Source organism: Aspergillus tanneri, assembly GCF_003426965.1.
Source record: "Aspergillus tanneri strain NIH1004 chromosome Unknown AapTan_6_pilon_pilon_pilon, whole genome shotgun sequence".
Classification (NCBI taxonomy): Eukaryota; Fungi; Ascomycota; class Eurotiomycetes; order Eurotiales; family Aspergillaceae; genus Aspergillus; species Aspergillus tanneri.
The window spans coordinates 3,736,778-3,757,331 of NW_022984633.1; the positions used below are offsets into that span (position 1 = coordinate 3,736,778).

The 20,554-nt window shown below is 46.5% G+C and overlaps 4 protein-coding genes across 4 annotated transcripts; 3 read left to right on the plus strand and 1 right to left on the minus strand.

The window, feature by feature from the left end:
* Positions 1-1,709: 1,709 nt before the first annotated feature.
* ags1 (alpha-1,3-glucan synthase Ags1) lies at positions 1,710-9,079 on the plus strand (the record flags this gene model as incomplete). The annotated part of the gene is made up of 5 exons (XM_033573836.1): positions 1,710-2,066; positions 2,123-2,298; positions 2,360-8,332; positions 8,391-8,596; positions 8,664-9,079. The coding sequence occupies 5 exons, from the start codon at positions 1,710-1,712 to the stop codon at positions 9,077-9,079; spliced, it is 7,128 nt and encodes a 2,375-aa protein (XP_033424388.1).
* Positions 9,080-10,690: 1,611 nt separating this feature from the next.
* ATNIH1004_009239 (uncharacterized protein) lies at positions 10,691-11,174 on the minus strand (the record flags this gene model as incomplete). The annotated part of the gene is made up of 2 exons (XM_033573837.1): positions 10,691-11,108; positions 11,167-11,174. The coding sequence occupies 2 exons, from the start codon at positions 11,172-11,174 to the stop codon at positions 10,691-10,693; spliced, it is 426 nt and encodes a 141-aa protein (XP_033424389.1).
* A 3,060-nt stretch (positions 11,175-14,234) lies between these two features.
* Positions 14,235-16,259, plus strand: ATNIH1004_009240 (uncharacterized protein; the record flags this gene model as incomplete). Its single annotated transcript, XM_033573838.1, has 6 exons — positions 14,235-14,423; positions 14,489-14,698; positions 14,899-15,260; positions 15,319-15,546; positions 15,613-15,739; positions 15,789-16,259. The coding sequence occupies 6 exons, from the start codon at positions 14,235-14,237 to the stop codon at positions 16,257-16,259; spliced, it is 1,587 nt and encodes a 528-aa protein (XP_033424390.1).
* Positions 16,260-18,526: 2,267 nt separating this feature from the next.
* On the plus strand, positions 18,527-20,254 carry ATNIH1004_009241 (cation diffusion facilitator family transporter; the record flags this gene model as incomplete). Its single annotated transcript, XM_033573839.1, has 10 exons — positions 18,527-18,608; positions 18,665-18,714; positions 18,782-18,826; positions 18,882-19,029; positions 19,091-19,171; positions 19,338-19,372; positions 19,434-19,668; positions 19,729-19,808; positions 19,864-20,147; positions 20,212-20,254. The coding sequence occupies 10 exons, from the start codon at positions 18,527-18,529 to the stop codon at positions 20,252-20,254; spliced, it is 1,083 nt and encodes a 360-aa protein (XP_033424391.1).
* Between the last annotated feature and the right edge of the window lie 300 nt (positions 20,255-20,554).

Here is a 20,554-nt window from a genome sequence, read left to right on the forward strand (position 1 = left end):
GATTATGCCAAGAAGTTGTTCTCAACTTGATAATAATCGGACGAGATAAGAGAGGCACCTTGTATTACCAACATTGTCTGTCTTCCCAGTCGCCGAACCACCATGTGTCTGAGATTCTGGTTTTTCATTGGTAGTCACATTTGACTCCCTTAATGTATGAACCCTGGTTCTAATTTCATCGTTCGCCGAACCAAACTTGACCAAGAATAGGTCTATCGGACAATGGACCCACTTCGGCGTTCTGGAAGTTCCACTTTAAAAAAAAAATACCAGGTCCGATCCTCCGACGCCACTGACTCAATGGGTTTCACACGATGCATCCAGATAGGGTATTAAACTCGAAGGCCGATATTGGACCAGGAACCAATAGACAATAACCACTGGATACTTTGACCAGGATTCATATGGACAGCCAATTGACATGTAATGACATCAGGTATGCGACATAATATTTTGTATTGATACACTGGATTACAGACATGCTGTAAAAATCCGCCATTGTTGGGGAATGATAGATTACAGTTGTAAGACATTTGGTGCATTCAATGTCTTAGGATATAAAATGGCCCAGTTCAGTATCTTATCCCGAGTTTCCCTACTAAATCACCGTATAAACCAATGATCTAAATTTATCTTCCTCAGCACGATTAATAAGTAAATTCAATAGGTTGTGCTATAGTGGGAGATAAGCAACTCGCAAGAGGGACGATCAATCTGATTGCCTTTCCAGGCAAATCCACTCGGGACTTCCAGCACGGGCCCAAAAAAAAAAAAAAAAAAAATACCTTTCAAGACAAGGCAGAGTGCTCTTTTACGTCATAGTACCCGTTTCGCAAGGACGTATCGGTGAATTATATGAATGGATATTCCGAGAAACAAGATACGTAGCCCCATTCAGACCCAGAACTGAAGTAACCCTAATGAATTCTTGCCTGTTCGAATCCCTGGTTTTGTCGGTATATACCCACACACTTTTTGCCTTCGAATAGATAAGCTGTCTCTGACGGTGAGGGTCGAGGACATAGCGGAGATTTAGAGTTTTTTCAAGAAAAAATAAAAAAAAAAAAAGAAAGAAAGAAAGAAAGAAATAATGGATGCCACACGAGGCGAAGTAAACGAGACAAAACTGGAGCCCAACGGTGTGTCAGTTTAGATTACCACTCGTTCTAGCTGATAGTAGTAAAGAGTAGTGTTATTAGCTGGCACTATGAACAGGCATTGTGGCCCTCGTATCATGGTGGTGTTATTATTAGCAGAAGCCTCTGTTCTCTCTTTAGCTTGCTCTCTCCGATGGGCCATATTACTAAATCCTCCGAGCCTTTTCTCATGAGCCTCAACTCTTAGACTTACTCTCTGATTTCCTCCCCCATTTCTATCTCCTAACTTTTCTTCGTCTTTTGTTCTTCCTTTCGTTGCCATTCATCTTGTTTGAACGCTCGACCCTGCTTCTCAAGAAGCTTTCCGCTCGTTATCTGATGACCATTGTTTGTTAGCTATCAGTACCTCTAACAGTTTTGAACAACTAGAGACAAGGGAGATAGCAGAGTATATTTGATTGTGATAGGTCAAAGAAAGATATGAGAGCATATGTGTTTCTGGCATAGAACGGAACAGATTCCTTGACTCTTGGCTCCTAGCCAACAGTCATTGCTGGCGGACCAGACTTACCGTGCACTTTTCAGACGATCCTTTGAATGTCGTTGCCAATCATGAAGTGGGGATTCTCCTGTGTGCTCATCGCGTTCTTCGCAACTACCGCAACATCATGGCCGTACGATGAGTCCCTCCTGCAGTATAATCTCAACCAGAATAAGTCCGCAACCAATCCGGCTGAGTACTGGGGCGAATGGCCGGACCATAAAGGGAAATATTTCCCTTCTCCTGACAACTGGCGCTTTCCAATGTATACCTTGTTTATGGACCGTTTCGTCAATGGAGACCCGACGAATGATAACATAAATGGCACCCAGTTCGAGCACGACATCTCCTCAAACCAGATGCGACACGGCGGAGATGTGGCCGGCTTGGTCGACACGTTAGATTATCTGCAAGGAATGGGTATTAAGGTTGGTTTGCCCGTTTGACTTCATTTTGGAATAGAGTATGCTCAAGCATGTTATAGGGTTTGTATCTTGCGGGAACGGCTTTGATGAACCAGCCCTGGGGCTCTGATGGTTATTCGGCCCTGGATACGACTTTGCTCGACCAACATTTTGGTACCATTCAAACCTGGCGAGATGCTATTACAGAGATCCATAAGCGTGGGATGTATGTTATTTTTGATAATACGATTGCAACGTAAGTTTCTCCGCAGTCCGTGGCAGGAGAAGGGAGAAGGAGTTTTAACTGTACCTCTCAGGATGGGCGACCTGATCGGTTTCGAAGGCCATTTAAACGACACGACTCCGTTCTCCGAAAAGGAATACCGGCCGTTGTGGAAATCAAATCGTCGCTATGTGGATTTCGACATTGGAACTTCATATAACGCAACTTGCGACTACCCTCGATTCTGGTATGAGGATGGTTGGCCTGTCAATAAGTCCATGACCGCGGGCCTTGTTGGGTGCTATGACAGTGATTTTGATCAATACGGTGATATTGAGGCTTTTGGCGTGTGGCCAGATTGGAAGCGTCAGTTGGCTAAGTTCGCCTCTGTCCAAGATCGCCTTCGGGAATGGCGCCCCTCTGTCCGAGACAGACTGATCCGTCACTCCTGCATGGTCATCCACTCTCTTGATATTGATGGATTCCGATACGATAAAGCCACCCAGGCCACCGTGGATGCCCTGGGAGACATGTCCAAGGCATACCGGGAATGTGCCCGAAGTGTTGGAAAAAAGAACTTCTTTATTTCGGGTGAGATTACCGGTGGAAATACATTCGGTTCCATCTATCTCGGCCGAGGCAGGCAGCCGAATCAGTATCCAAAGGATGCGGGTGAAGCCATGAAGCTCACTAATACGTCCGCGTCACAATATTTTCTGCGCGAAGAAGGTCATGAGGCAATTGACGCGGCCGCATTTCATTATTCAACGTATCGCTCATTGACCCGATTCCTTGGAATGGACGGCACCCTATCTGCCGGCTTTGATGTGCCCGTCGACTTCGTTGATGCATGGAATATGATGTTACAGATGAACGACTTGATTAACCCCAATACAGGCAAGTTTGACCCCCGACATATGTTCGGTGCCACGAACCAAGATGTTTTCCGCTGGCCAACCATTCAGTATGGTATTGAGAGACAGCTGTTGGCTTTGTTTATTACCACCATGCTTCTCCCTGGTATTCCTCTTCTCCTTTGGGGTGAAGAGCAGGCCTTTTATATATTAGATGCAACAGCATCCAACTATATCTACGGACGTCAAGCTATGTCGCCTGCAACGGCCTGGAAAACCCACGGCTGCTTTAATCTGGACTCTTCTACCTACTATAAATGGCCTATTCAGTCTGGTCGGGACGGCTGTAAAGATGAGACCGCTACATACGACCATCGCGATCCTGCGCATCCAGTGCGCAACATCATTAAGCACATGTATCAAATGCGAGAAGAATTCCCCGTTCTCAACGACGGATATACAATTGTAAAGTTGTCGAAACAAACCGAGGAAGTGTATTACCCTGGTTCCAATGAAACAGCTACCGAGACGGGAATGTGGTCTGTTCTACGCGATGTTAATGCCGACGTCCAAGATCTGGGCTCCGACACGAACAATCAACCGATTTGGCTGCTCTATCAAAATGTTAACCGCACGATAGACTATAAGTTTGACTGTAAAGACAACGACACCGCCCTGATCGCTCCTTTCCCTACCAAGACCCGCGTTAAGAACTTGTTCTACCCATACGACGAGCTGGAGTTGGTCGACAGTCCAATCAAACTCGGCCTTAATGGATCTGACAAGGTCAATGGTTGCCTTCCCAACATGACCATGAAGGCATATGAGTTCCGTGCCTACGTCCCCCGCTCCCAGTTCACCGGACCGCGACCTATGATCACCAAGTTTATTCCCGGTCATGATGTACCCCTACGATCAACTGTGGCACCAGATGCCTCCGAATCAGTGAAGGTCGAGCTACACTTCACACAGGAGTTGGATTGCCACTCCGTGACGAAGGCCATCTCTTTTAATTCGTCGACCGAAGCTGGGAAGATCCCATCTATCGACTCCAACTCAGTCAATTGCAAGCCAGTCCCCCCATCGGAGATATCGTGGACCAGCCAACTTCCTGGCGTCTGGGTGTGGTCAGCCAGTCTGACGGGAGTCTATAATGGCGTTCATCGCCTAACGGTACGAAATGCCAGCACTGCCGATGGCAAGGCATTCACTAATGCAGTGGACCACTTCCTCTTCCGCATTGGCCAAATTGATAATCCTATGGTCTTTAACTCTGCCAATTATTCTACCAGTTTGCTCCACCGGGACAGCAACGGAACACTGTTCATCCAACAACACGCCGCAGGTGCTGATAAATATCGCTACTCTACGAATTGGGGGACCACATTTTCAGACTGGAAGGACTATGAGGCTGGTAACACAACTATTGAGGAACTTCCATGGTCAGGAACCAAGAAACAGGGATGGAAAGGCAAACATGTCCGCGTAGAGTACTGGAGTCGATGGACCGGTAGCAGTGACTACGTTCAGGAGGGTGATGCAGACTGGACTTCCAAGGTCCCACGCCGTTTTCCTCACGCTTTTTTCAATGGGCCCTACAATCAGTTCGGATACGACGGGGGTCTAGACAATGCTATTAAGCTGGACACGAACGACGGATATTGGAAGTACCATTTTACGTCGGAATGGCCTGCAGTGGGCCAGTTAAACATCTGGGACATTAATCCGGATGGCAAACCTGATCAAAGTTGGGTGCTGGGAGATCTCGACAATGATAAGGTTCTGGACCGAATGCCGCCGTCGGCTTTGTCTGCGACCTTGATCAATATCACTAAGGCTCCACCGTCTCCGTACTTGGCCTGGAAATTTCACATCAACGATGGAACCATGAGCTATGAGCTCCTTCCAGTGGGAAATCAAAGTTCGCAAATCGCCATGTTCGTCCTCTTTTGGATCCTTCCAATCATTACGGGAGCAGCATGTGTTTACATCTTCATGAAGTCTTTCTATAAGGTCAAATTCAACCAAGTTGGTGTGAGCGAGAAACACCCTATGATTCCCTTGGCTTTACGGAGAAAGTTTAAAAGAAACCGGGCTGGTGGGGAAGAATCAATGAACCCGTTGGTACGTCTGGCCAACAAGTCGGGTTTTATGCAAAGTAGCACTGCCCTAGCGGGTGCCACTGCAGGCAAAAGACGCATGGTTCTGATCGCCACCATGGAATACGACATTGAGGATTGGGCGATCAAGATCAAAATCGGTGGTCTTGGTGTCATGGCCCAATTGATGGGCAAAACATTAGGTCATCAAGACCTTATCTGGGTTGTTCCTTGTGTTGGTGGTGTGGATTACCCAGAAGACCAACCTGCAGAGCCTATGCATGTTACCATTCTAGGCAACTCGTATCAAGTCAATGTGCAATATCATGTCTTGAAAAATATTACTTATGTTCTGCTTGATGCACCGGTGTTCCGGCAACAATCAAAGTCGGACCCTTACCCAGCCCGTATGGACGACCTGGACAGTGCGATTTATTATTCCGCCTGGAACCAGTGCATTGCAGAAACAATCAAGAGGTTCCCTGTTGATCTGTACCATATTAATGATTATCATGGTTCTCTGGCCCCGCTTTACCTTCTCCCTAGCACCATCCCTGCTTGTCTTTCCCTGCACAACGCTGAGTTCCAGGGTTTGTGGCCGATGCGGACGCAGAAAGAAAAGGATGAGGTTTGCTCGGTATTCAACCTCGATATTGATACAGTTCGAAGGTACGTCCAATTTGGAGAGGTTTTTAACCTACTCCATGCAGGCGCCAGCTACCTGCGGGTTCACCAACAGGGTTTCGGTGCAGTCGGTGTCTCAAAGAAATATGGCAAGCGGTCCTACGCAAGATATCCCATCTTCTGGGGCTTAAGAAAGGTTGGCAATCTGCCTAACCCTGATCCCTCTGATGTCGGGGAATGGAACAAAGAACTTCCACAGGATAAAGATATTGAAGTTGATCCAAGCTTTGAAGAAGGTAGAGGGGAACTAAAGCGGCAGGCCCAGGAGTGGGCCGGTCTTGAACAGAACCCAGACGCTGACCTGCTTGTCTTTGTTGGTCGCTGGTCCATGCAGAAGGGTGTGGATCTAATTGCTGATGTTATGCCTGCCGTGCTGGAAGCTCGCCCAAATGTGCAATTAATTTGCGTTGGCCCTGTTATTGACCTTTATGGCAAGTTCGCCGCCCTCAAGCTCGATCATATGATGAAGGTCTATCCAGGACGTGTATTTTCCAGACCTGAGTTTACTGCTCTGCCGCCCTATATCTTTTCCGGTGCTGAATTTGCTTTAATTCCCTCTCGTGACGAGCCGTTTGGTCTGGTCGCCGTCGAGTTCGGCCGTAAAGGAGCATTGGGCATTGGTGCGCGTGTAGGCGGTCTTGGCCAAATGCCGGGTTGGTGGTATAATGTGGAATCTACATCAACATCGCATCTCTTGTACCAGTTTAAACTGGCGATTGAGGCAGCACTCAGTTCTAGGACAGAAACTCGGGCCATGATGCGCGCACGGTCTGCGAAGCAGCGATTCCCAGTTGCCCAGTGGGTTGAGGATCTCGAGATCTTGCAAACTACAGCGATCCAAGTACAAAATAAAGAAGTGTGGAAGGGTCATGGCCGTCCAATGACACCATCCGGAACTACTACGCCCAGTGGAGCTATGACGCCTACAGCTCGGCCGACAAGCCCTTTGATTTCTGGCTTGAATACGCCGGTTACGCACTCCGGGGAAAGTAGCTACTCAAACGTCAATGGTGCCGGTGAAATAGGTTCGCAGCAGAGGACAGCTGTTTACAGCCGGGATGCCAGTCCCACTGGAACCGACAAGCCAAAATCAGGGCTCAGTCGATCACTCTCACTTGGTGTCCGGTCTGGTCCCGGTCATCTGGAGCGCCGTGGTCGTCGCGGGCAGAGACAAGGCAATATTCCCGAGGATGAGGAACACAGCGGTTCGGCAGGCACTGACCACGAGGACGATAGTGACTCCGATATCATTCCTAGCTACTATGGGGATGACGAGTATACCCTCACCCCCGCTCAGGTCGAAGAAGGGAGGCGAGCACAGGCACAGGCAGCCCAGCAACAGCAAGCTACTGGTACTAAACGTTACAGTCAAGACTCATTACGTCCCAAATATATCCAGCCTCCGACCAGCCCGGGGATAGTCGACCACAGTCTCCCGCCTCCCCCGAAGCTTTTCCTTGATGCTGGCAATCATCTTAGTAGGGAATCCGTTCTCTCCGTTGACTCCATTATCGGTGGTAAGAAAGACTTCAAGCTGCAAAAGGTTGATCCGTTCTTTACGGACAGTAATGGAGAATATTATAAGACTTTCGACAAGCGATTGGACGACTTGAATGGATCGAATTCTGAATCGCAACTCTGCATTGAGGAATTCTTGATCAAAAGTGAGAGACAATGGTTCGATAAGTTCCGCGATGCAAGACTCGGTCGCAACCTGAAATCACCAACTCCGTCGGTCTTCCGTGGCAAACATAGTGCATCTCCAGTAGGCTCATTCTACAATGATGACGGGACCTCGCGTGGGAGCGGTAGTGTCCATCTTGACCAGGACGATACAGATGATGAATTCCTCCTTGGGAAGGACTATGTTCCTCCAACCGGCCTCAGGAAGTGGATGCAAATCAAGGTGGGAGACTGGCCGATTTACTCTATGTTCTTGGCTCTGGGACAGATTATCGCTGCCAACTCGTATCAGATCACATTGCTCACTGGTGAGGTTGGTCAAACCGCAGAGAAGCTGTACGGAATTGCCACCACATACGCTATAACTTCCGTCTGCTGGTGGCTTGCTTTCCGATACTTTAAATCAGTTGTTTGCCTCTCTACCCCCTGGTTCTTTTATGGCCTTGCCTTCCTTTTGATTGGCTCCGCCCACTGGGACTCCAACTCGTTCAATCGTGGTTGGATACAGAACGTGGGAAGTGGATTTTATGCCGCTGCTTCATCCAGCGGTTCCATTTTCTTCGCTCTGAATTTCGGTGACGAGGGTGGTGCCCCGGTGAAGAAGTGGATTTTCCGGGCCTGTGTGATCCAGGGGATCCAGCAGGCGTATGTCATTGCGCTTTGGTACTGGGGATCAACCCTCACCAAAGCGTCAAGCGAGGGCCTCCTATCTCCCGAGAACAGTATCTCGAACACTTGGAAGATGACGTATGCACAGACTAAAGCCCCATTGCCATTTCTCACATGCTAACTACGGTGTCACTAGTGCCATTTGTTATCCTATCGCGATCTTTCTCTGGGCAATTGGACTCCTTTTGATCTTCGGCCTTCCTAACTACTATCGACAAGCCCCCGGCAAGGTTCCTTCTTTTTACAAGTCTGTGTTCCGTCGTAGGATTGTGCTTTGGAACTTTGTAGCCGTTGTCCTCCAGAATTTCTTCCTGAGCGCGCCGTACGGCCGAAACTGGGGCTGTGAGTCCAAGCCTACCTATTCCCCTATATCATATCAACAGCCGCTAACTCTTATCTCCCATTTCAGTCCTATGGAATTCCACCCACGCGCATGCTTGGCAAATCGTCATTCTCTGCGTAGTCTTCTTCGGCCTCCTTTGGTGCCTTTTCCTGTTCATTGTGAGCCAATTCTCCAAACAACACAGCTGGTTCCTGCCCGTCTTCGCATGTGGTCTCGGAGCACCACGATTCCTACAGATCTGGTGGGGAATTTCTGGCATCGGATACTATCTTCCCTGGGTCGCAGGAGGGTACACAGGCGGGGCCCTCGTCTCCCGGAGTATCTGGTTGTGGCTGGGAGTGTTAGACTCCATCCAAGGTCTCGGTTTCGGCATTATACTTCTGCAAACGTTAACGCGAACGCACATGTGTTTCACATTGATCGTGTCGCAAGTGATCGGTTCGATTGCCACAATCTGCGCAAGAAAGAGCCTTCGGTCCTAACAACGTGGGTCCGGGACCGATATCCCCCGATGTCACAAAGGGTGCAGCCGCCGTGGCCAATGCGTGGTTCTGGATTGCACTTTCCTGCCAGCTGTTAGTATGGTAAGTCACCCATTCACTCATATCCTCGCACGTACCGGGATGGGTCTATTCAAGGAAAGAAAGAAGCACAGCATCTAACTGATATCTCTGCTACAGTGCTGGATTCTTGGTCTTCTTCCGCAAGGAGCAACTTTCTAAACCTTAGCTAATCCTTGGCGTTATCACCAAGTTGTGAGTTTCGCTTAGCTAGAGTTTCTTTCTATTACTGTCTAATTTTGAAATAATATTTGTAATTAACTCAGCGTGAACTCACCCCCCTTTGATGGAAGGGCTTGCTCGAGGCCGGGTTGGAGTTGGGTTATGAACGGAATGTACGGATGTATATATATAGGATTTATAGCTGGTTAGCTATAGATGGAAATTGCTTTGTTCTTAACATAAACAGTTTTCCTTATTCTACATGGATGGTGTCAGGGTCCGAACCCGTAGAACCTATATATCTATGTACAAAAAGGAATCGTTGAAGGGAAGAAAGAAAGAGGAACATGAGAGTCACGTCTTGTGGGTCGAGGGCCAACGGGGGCAAAAGGGCCTGTAGGGACTACAGGGACAACAGGGACAATAGGGACAACGGGGTAATTGGCCCCAGAGGTCAAACGGCCCCAGCCCTTTACAGATAGACTAGAAATGCGCACAGTAGACACAGGGGTCATGTAAAAGAGCAAAGGAAACATTTATATTTTTTTCTCTTTCCTTCCTTCTTCAACGATTCCTTTACATAGCCTATGCCTATAAGTCCTACGGGTTCAGCCCCTGACATTCTCCTTATAATTCAGAAAATATAGATTAAAACCATAGGTTGTAAAACTTAATAAGAGTACATTCATCCTAAGGGACTGTATTTTAATACCGGGGGATGGGTGTCACGGGTCTGACCTTGCTATAAAGTTACTACAGTCTTCTGGGTCATCGATTTGCGCCTCTTTGGCTGTGGCGTAGTGGTAAACCTCAGAACCACATCGCAGCTGGACCTAGGCCGTCACAATAAGGAAATATAGTTAAATAATAAAGGAGGGAATTTATTATTTGGTTTATTAGAGGAGTCCTAAATAACTTTTAAATAAGCATAAAAAGACGAACAATGTTAGGTGTGCGTGTGTCACCTAACATTAGAGTGCGCTACTATATAAGGCGCTCAGGAATATCTGATCCCCATTGGGATCAGATATAGTGGTCTTTTGGTCCAGTGGAATAGTTAAGATCCTGAGCTTGGCTATAACAAACAACAACTAAGATAGATAAATAAATATAGAAAAAAGAAGAAATGGTAAGATAAATATTTAAATAAGTATAGAAAGGTGAAGGAGAACTAATACAATAAGTACTTAAATAAGTATAGGAAGGAGTAGAAATAACAAGATAAGTGCTAAATGAACGTCCGTAGAGTATATATAGGTAATAAATAAATTAGTCAGTTTAGCCTTCTCACCATTTACAAAGTAGCAATTATCAACTTGTCCTCCTCCGTTGATGATAAAATTGACATACCACTAAATGTCATAGACCTCCTCAGTAGAACAGGCGTGATGAAGTGGCCAAATCGAGCTTGTTTCCCCAATACTCCACACCGTCCACGGCATACCAATCTGGCAGGTATCCAGATAGATTGAAGTATATCCGGAGGCATTCCTTTCTCAACACTTTACCAGAGGGCGTTATGAGGACTTGTTCCCCATCCTGAAGCACACGTAATAGTGTAGGCACATTGTATGAAATCATGCCAGCAGCAGCGAGCTCATCCCGTATATTCCGCACTGCGTCTCCATGCACAGCTTTACGTGTATTCTGCTTCTGAAGTCGAACAAGTGCGACTACCATTCCGCCAGCCTCGAAATCCAGGACCGGGAGCACATCGGCTTCTGATATAGAGGGAACATCTATCAGACGCTGCTCCTGCTCTAGGATAGAGATTGTGTACTCGTGGAATCTAATCCCTTTGCATACGTGAGTCTAGTTCAGAGGACATGCCCAGGGAAGAGACGTACAGTCGCATGAAACCCTGCCGTCGAAATAGTAATCATCGCCAATGCGGTGGGCATAATCTAATCTCCTGTTTTGTAGAACCCTTCATCGTCGAACGCAGCATGTGTTGCTGCTTCGTCGTCGATGTAACTATTAAGGTGTAAGTAGTTTCCACTTCACTAATAAAAGGGTGGATATCTCCCGACTGGATAAACATGTTAGGGCTTTTCACGAGAATTTCTCCATGATCATCATCGGTGAGTCTCACTGTTATCCCTCGAAAAGGTCTACCAATATATCCCTGCATAGCAAACCAGCAGCAACTAGTGAGAACTTTGAATTATACGAACTTTCGCAAATGCCGAGCCAGCTGGAGTTACAATTACCCCTCCACCCATCTCGGTTATTCCGTATGCATTTCGGATACGCATATTAGTTAGATCTGTAAAGAATTATCGAATAGAAGGATGAAGAATTGAACCACTCGTGTAAACTGTCTATAGTCTTCGAGCCCCGTTAATATGTCTCTCACGGTCTTCCCGTTTGAGCCCGCTGATATTCTCGATATAATATACTATTAATTTCCTTAACATTGTCGGAGACACTCATGTCCGTAATTTTGTCCTCCCTTAGAATCTCCTAGAACCGCGCTGGCACGGGTCCAGACTTTATAATATGCAGACTCTCTCCGATAAGTACGCTATCTATAAGGCGCGTACCTCCTGCCCAATGTACGGGACAGGATGCCAGATAGAGCTTCCCCATGTCTGTCTGGTCTGGACTAAAATAGAACATCTGCCGAGGGAGAACGGCCCCTTTCGGTGGCCCGGTTGTCGCGGAAGTAAACAAAATCAGGCATCCTGCTATTGGGGAGAAGGTCAATTCATCGTTGATCTCTAATTCGGGTGTGTGTGTGCTTGAGTCTGACTCTGCTCTTGTTATTATAATTAGGTTTATCTTTTGACCCTGGTGTTTTGAGGATGATCCCTAATTGCTATAGCACTGTCGAGAGTATTGTCCTCTACTAAGATGTGGGTTGCTTTTATTTTTTTAAAAAAATGTATAGCGCTTCTTCCGGGGTAAGGGTCGCTGCTGGATCGGCTTGTATTAGTGACTCTAGATTACCCACCTTTTTGTAGACTATGGGCTTACCTAGTGGTACATATACCCCTCCTAGAGCCACAATAGCGAGGAAGCTCGCAATGAAATAATATCCACTTAATGCGAGGAACCGGATAGACGTGGCCCGGTTAAGAGAGCTTTCCTCGTTAAAAGAGGAACGCGGGAGCAGCTCTCGCAGGACCTGTTGCATGTGTTTGACATCGCGGATCAAGTGGTTTTAACGGCATCAATGCCATATTCGTCATGGATGAAGAGACTCGATCGCTCCGCAGAGAGATGACAAAGTTGGACGAATATAGCGTCATTTGGAAACTTCTGTTGCGTAGAGGCATGTCGCTTTCCAAAGACATGCTGTACGATTGTGATCCAATGGTGTAAAATAGAGGTAGAGGAAAGTATATGCAGATAGACGGGCGTTGTCTTAGTTAATCCTTCTAACATCTATATATGCTGGTGATATATCTATGTCAGCTGAATGATCAGCAGAAGTAAAAGCCTTTTTAGTGTTTGCAAAGGTAACATTAGGTAGCACTTGCCAAGGCTCTGTTCCATACAATAATCCGAGCGATCAACCATAGCTCATGTAACACAACCAATTCACAAGGCTGGGCTTTAGTGAATATAGTCCAACATGGGAATGCCAGGCAACTGGTTGGTCTGAAATTTCCCTCTATTCGTGCGTCTGATTGCAAGTGCCTTTATCCCTAGTGTGCTGATTGCCGCGGACGCCAGAAAACTTAGAATTCGGCTAGCTGTATTGTAGGGTTTTCTGCATTCAGCCGTATATGTTGTGGTGTTAAAATTATTATCCACTGTGGTCATTCAGCTGCGTGTATCCACTTAAGATATCATCAATTCTAATAGTGACAGACGCACATTGGTCGAACGACAGAGTGGCTGTGGCCTGCATATCCCAGCGGCATTGGATTGGCTTACCTGGTCAGGTACCCACTAAGCATCGTTCAGGAGCTGATAAGGAACGACAGATAGTCGGTGAAAATAACCCATGCCTTTATTTTTTGGCCCAGGGCATTATAAAGGCAGTTTGGCGGGGTCGGTCCTTTATCTAGCATTTTTACTCTCACAAATACTACACAATCTAAGTGGTCAACAGATATAAAGAGCTGGAGACAGTTTGATGTCTCGTGCCTACTGGCCCTCGATGACCCACGACACGTGACTCTCCTCCCTTGCTCGCGAGGCACAATTCTCCTCAATTCAAGGGGCTTCGGGTGAGCTGATATACTCGGTCACCGAGCTGCGCGGATCAATGAGCTGCGCGCCGCCCTGTATTGCATATGAAATAACACTTTTTATAAGCCTAATATCTTAACAACAGCATGTCAAGAGGGCCTACTATCTATAATATATAATAATACAATAGCACATATATAGATACTAAGCCTAGATCCTTGTAGGATTTCTAGATCATTATATTTCAAAAAATACATTTAAATACAGTGGTATTTAAAATAATCATGGATTATATAAGTCAGCAAAAATGTTAAAAATTCTAATTAAATTATATAAGCATTCTGAATTATTTATACATCAAGGAATACTTCTATATTTATTCTAACTCTTGTTATTATTAAAATATTAAGGTCATAGAGGCGCGCCGCTCGGTGATCTTCGAGCAGGTTACGTTACGTTGTCTAGATGGGTGACTAAGATAGGTCACGTGATCATGCCGAATACGGTAGGCCTCCAACACCCGTTCCCCCCGCCCCTGGCCGCCAAAACGATTCCATTCTGTACATATTAGCCTATCCTACAGATTCTACGTGTTCAGCCCCTGAAAGATAGGCTAGTCTAAAACATGTGTGATACGTGCCAGTTGGTTTCCTATTCATTCACATGACTAGTTTCAGTCCACCTTGGCATCGGAACACGCCTATGTGACTTGTAACATTAGCAGCAAGACTGGGAAGTGAGATGTTTCCTCTTAGCTCTCCTCCAGACACCAACCATGATTCCCGGAGAGCTAGAAGAAAATGACACCAATACCGCCAACCAAGAGCCAGAAGTAATCGTCCAAAAAGTCCGTAGTAAATCGGGAAACATTTCATATATGCCATCTTCCAAATCTATCGTTGAAGACCTGACTCCCGGCCTCTCCAACGAAGATCTGTGGATGCTCATCCGTCGGTTCAACAAGGTACCACTACCTACCTATATTCCGTACACCCTATAATCCACAACCACTGACATATCCACGGACAGCAAATCTACTACGTCAAAGCCACGCACGAAACCACGCAGCAGGACCTGGATCTCAATCGCGCAGAAGATGAGCAATTCCCACCGGAGAAACTGCGCATGACACTGGAACGATTTTATACCTCTGTTATTGTGGGATTCACCAATCTATCCAGCCATATTGTGATGGTCCGGTCATGGAAGGAGCCTCGACGAACATCTGTCTTTTGTGCTGTAAGCCTACCTAAATTTCTAGTTATCCATGTATCCCTATAGAAATTTGTCTATCTAGGACTTACGGAAAGTCGCAGGTGTATTTCGGATCGTGGTTTCTCGACTCCATCATTCCCACCCTTCTTATAACTCTAATCACTCTAATTCTCTGTCCATCAATTCGACCACTAGTTTTCCCTCTGGCACCTATTATTGCTCAGGTTGACTCCACGGAAGACAACGTTAATGACCAGCCTCGTGGAAGCGATAGGATTACTGGGGCATCGGAGAAATACAAAGGCGAGGCAGTGGAGCAAGAAGCCAGTAATCTAGTCAATAGCATTGCCAATGTGGCCATGGAGAGCGCCGCGGGAAAATACGGCCAGTCTATAAAAGAGGGCACGACAGAGTCTCCACCAGACCCAGAAGACACTCTGGATGAGGCAATGTCCGCAGATGCGCCAGATCATGGTGTTTTACATGACAAAGCGAAGAAGCCTATGAGGAAGAAGGTGTCAGCTGCCGCGGATCGGAGTATGCGTCTCATTAGCGATATTACGGATGTTTATGAGCGATTTGCCAAGTATGGTTCTGTTTTAATCCTGAATGGCTGGAGCCTTGTGTTGATGACATATGGACAGTGTGCTATCTCCAACACCTCCTTTCTATGCCGTCAGGGCGCGTCTGCGACTTATAGGACTATTGCTCTGCGTATCGATCGCTTCGCGGTTTATCTTGAGCCATGTCATTGTTAAGAGTGCTACGTTTCTGTTCGGTCTGGTTATCTTCGGTGATCCACTCTTCCAGCAGACAATAGACTATCTGAACCGGAACCATCCAAACTGGAAAGACTATTTCAACTTACAAAGGTATATCATATCAATCTCCAACCTGTTGAACACCCCTTCCTTCCGAGCTAATATACATATACTCAGATCCCTCCTACAAGACGTCCCCACCAACGCCCAATTAACACTTACCCTTCTGCGCATCGGCGAACTTAACTCCTCTCCACTACCACCACCTCCTTCTACCTCCGCAACCAAAAACACACCCTTACCAGTCCCCCCGACAAATATCCAAAGTACTGACCCTCAATGGAGTCATCCAGACCGAATCACCGAATCAACATCCCGCCCAGGACATCAACAAACCTAAACAAAAATGGGCAGTCAAGGTTCTCCGCCTTCTGCGTCGCACAATATCCACAGCAATAAAAGGCCACATCGCAGTCGATCGCGCCATATCGATCGTCAACTCCACCCACACACAAAGTTTGGTCCGCATGTTGCGTACAAAAAGCTGGGTTTCTGCGCAGTCGGGCCCGCTGATATTCGACGCCAAGTTTGAACGCAGGCGCGGGACAGTAGTTATTGACTCGTCTGGGGACCCACCGGTGCTGTATTTTACGATGTGTAGCTCGGCAATGATGGATGATTTGCGCGTGGGGAGTCAGAAGAAAGGGTCTGTCCTATTCCAGTTACCTGTTACGGATATACGGGCACTGAAGAAGACAGAGGGGCTCGGGTGGAAGGGGAAGTTGATTGTCGAGTTGGCAGTGGGGAGTAAAGGAAGCGGCTGATGGATTGGTTGTTTCAGGGGAGGATGGACGGTCGTTTCATTTGACAGGCATGAGAGCGAGAGATCAGTTGTTTAATAGGTTGGTTGCGATTGATGCGCAGTTTTGGGAGAGCCAGTAGTGTCATTTTCTCTGCTCATGTTACAATCAGTTTTATACTTTGGGTCCTTGAATAGGCATAATTTAATGTATTTCATAAATGCTATCTTTTGTTGTACCTCTTAAAGCAATGTAATTCCTTTTATCTCCATACTTTATTTTATAGACGCGTCTAATGCTTTATGTTGGACAATTATCTGTGCTTGACATGGTCCCAGTATAGCAAAAAGGTTCGGGAGCATCGTAGCTGTCACTGACTCCTATCTTTTATAAGTCTGTATGGGTATTCTAGGAAGAAAATAGAATGACCATGCTCCGTTGGCGAAACATATTTGAAGGAACATACTCGTTAAGTGATAAGTTGGCGCTCGAATTCGTAAACGGATGATGTGCCTTATTCTAACCCCTCCCTTCTGTTATAAAATAGATAACTGTGTAGAAGATATTTTGGTCAAAAGTGGTTGAATTTGGCAGGCCTCCTTTCCGCTACCGAGCTGTAGATGCGCTATTTATGCGTCGAAGTTTGATCTAGAGTTAGTGCCGGAGTGTATATTTACCTTGAATCACTTGGTAGGACTACTAACTACTGTCACTGCAACACAATGCTGAGAATTCCTAGGACTGATTGGAGATGATCCCGATCCATTACGAATGAATGCAGGACAAGGCATCATTTGTCTACGTACTAGATGCAGACCAACTTCGTACATTGGGGCTGTCAAAGTCTCTACATATGTACTATTTATAGCTTCGCAACAAGCTAGCTGTAAAGTTGTTCTTGAAATTGTTCATTGCCCAATAAAGTTCTCCCAGGCTCTCCACTATGGACATGATCACTGATACGTTCCTTACATGGGCTGGGGTATGCCATCGACTTCAAAGCCCCGTATGGATTTTCCCTTTTCTTTGATCACGTTCAACACAAGCAGCGACAGTAACAGTCTGTTCTTCAAGACTTATCTTCAGAAGCTTTAGACCTACAGATTGGTACAGGTATGGTATCAATATTGTATCCAATTTGTCCGGATAGTTGACTTTAGAACACAGCTGCCTTATGGGCACTTACCGCCGAGTGACTCAAGGGCCACTTGAATGGCATCGGAGCAACCGGAGCAGCCCATCTGGACATGGAACTTGTATTGATGCTCAAGCATAGTGCTGTTGTCTTGGGGACTTTTGGTTACGCAATATGTGACCCAAATAGCGAGGGGTGGAAAGTCTCGTAGCGAAGTAAGAAGGTTATGTATCGAGGAATGTTTAGCATGTAAACGTCCGAGTAGATCTATTTATACTTTGATCGCTACTAGCTACACCCGACGAGGCATTTGTGCCCTAGGTATCCCTTGAACAGTCCAGGCTCCTGACGATAGATCTATGTGGTGTCGCCTCGGAGATAAGACCGTGGATTTCTTTGCATGCGCCTTTTTCGCGGTAAAACGTATAGCAAATAAGAGCTCAAATGGTCGTAATATCTGCGATCCTCCAAGTCCGTCCACGTACATCTCCGTAATGAACAGAGTCGGCCCAGCGCTACGAGAGCGACAGTCGTGTGTTCTTGTTCCCTGGCTCCTTAATTTTGGCCATTTTAAGCTTTTTCGCTCAAGCTTGTTAGTCTGGCTAGAACACCGATTGCCGAGAGAAGCAGCTGCTAGTTCTGCAGCCACTAGGTCATGGGGGCCAGCAAAGGTGCTTACATCTAGTACGCCCTTCCGTTCTTCCGCCCATATTTGAGTGACTTCCGGAATAGAATCTGTAGCCATATGCTTAGCGGTAGCTAGACTCGTCTAGAGCAGGTTTTCCCACCCTCCATCGTGTGCTTGGATTATCGAACGGTGGCCAGATTGTTGACGATCCATTTGGAGGAAATGTACCTCGGACATACGACCTTCCTTATTCGGCAAATTTTGTTTCTAGTTGAAGTATGCCGATTTGCTATTCCGAAGGTGGTTAAGAGGTCCACTCTATGCTGACAACCCGAGCGTCCGTCTACCGTCGGTATTCCGGAATTCCTAATGGGGCAAGATTAACTCCGTGTTGATCAGTAACAGAGAGACAACTAATCGTACCGCACATCACCTACATATTAATATAGGAATCCCCGCCAGGGTGTATTGAAAAACTCAACTCTAAAGGACTAAAAGTCGCAAGCTCACCACTACGCGGATCGAAACATGAATTTCAAACTCTCCCGTATCCAGCGGCTTAGTGCTGTAATTGGGATATCAACATCCTTCTTTATAGCGGAAATAGCTGGTCAGCTACTGACCATCGCCTCGGTCGAAAAATTATTGACTAACGATATTGTGTAGTCGGTTTCAAGACTGGCTCTCTAGCTCTTGTTGCAGATGCCTTCCATTATGTACGTTGATCGGATCCTAGGTGCGAGCCGTCTTGGACAACACCAGAGACTAACCGGCGTGTTCCAGCTGAGCGATATTATTGGGTTCCTTGTTGCGCTCGTCGCTGCCATTGTAAGTATTCCAGTGCTTCGATCACAGTTTCTATTTGTAGGCTAACTGTTATCAGGTGGAGCAAAGGCCCTCGCCACCTCAAGCACTCACATTCGGATGGCAACGGTCGCAACTTGTGGGCGCGTTTTTTAATGGAGTCCTACTGTTCGGACTTGGAATTAGTATTTTCTTACAGTCTCTTGAACGTTTTATCACGTTGGAGCGTTCGTCAACTCCTCCCCGAAATAGTCTTAGAACGACAAATGCTGAACTCTTACGTTGCAGACGTCCAACAACCAAAGCTCGTTATGATTGTTGGCTGCGTAGGCTTTGGCCTCAACATTTTCAGTGTTCTATTCTTACATGGTGAGCCTCTTCAAATCGTCATCTCATAGGAGGTTCGAGTCTGTTGACCTGTCGATCGACACAGAGCACGATCACGGAGATGGACATGGGCATAGCCATGGGCAAGGACACGATCATAGTCATGACAAGGAGCAATCAGACGCTGAATGTGAATCTGGTAATACAGGCAATTCGGAGTCCGATGCTTTAGTCAATGAGAAGGTTGGTTCTACTATCCGGCTGCCCGAGGCTCTCAGCGACTTCCGGTCACTTACAAGATTAGCATATCCTCCATAAACATTACCTAAATTCTTCCACCACCAAGCCTAAAAAGAGGAATTTCGACTTGGCCCTGATGGGTGTCTTTATCCACATCATGGGCGACTGCGCGAACAACCTGGGAGTCATCATCGCAGGTCTTGTTATTTGGCTCGCTGATTACAGGGCAAGGTATTACGCGGACCCCGCTGTGAGTATGGCTATTGCGGTTATGATATTCATCTCATCTCTTCCCCTAAGTAAGATATTACTAGTATATATGCTCCTGTTTCCACAGTGGACAACTGACAACAGAGCAGTAAAGCGGAGTGGCCTCATCCTACTCCAAAGCGCTCCGGAAGGTGTTGAGCATGAGGATGTGAAGCATGACTTAGAACAGGTATTTAGCACACAGACTTTCTCCCTCGACGTCTAATTAACAAAATGAGTCCTAGATACCAGGCATTCGCGCCATCCACGAGCTTCACATTTGGCGTTTGAATCAGAAGAAATCTCTTGCCTCTGCACATCTTGTTTTGGAGGATGATGCTGAGTTCGATTTCAATATGCTGGCCATAACCGTCAACGAGTGCTTCCATGCATATGGAATTCATTCTGTGACGCTTCAGCCAGAAGTATCACCGCGAGAGAAGACATGCGCCCAAGCCTCCGCAGAAGACAGAATGGTGAAGGTGTCTAGTCATGGATTGGAAGATGGCGCTAAGGGCCAAAATCACAAGTATGCAGGACGGTGTCAGCTTCTCTGTGGAAAGCTATGCATAGACTTAGCGTGCTGTGAATAGGGCAGTCCTCAATACTAAGTCTGGCTTTGGAATGGTGGGTTGAATTAATTTTAGGTTATTATAAAGAGAGAGTGGTTAAAAAGTTCAAATCCGGGGTCACTATGTAATAGACTTGGATTTGTTTGTTGAAATATCCGAAGTTCAGAACAGAGAAAAGTTAAATGGAAATAATGTATAAAAAATATCCAGTGACAATCTATATAAGACCATAAAAAGCCTATCAAGTTCGATGTTCCAAGGCATGATATCTCACTCTTATATGCCCCAGTATTCTGCCTAGACCCGGAAGGGTGGGTCGTCCTGGTCGGGTACAAAGTAGTATTAGAAACTATTCGATTTTTTG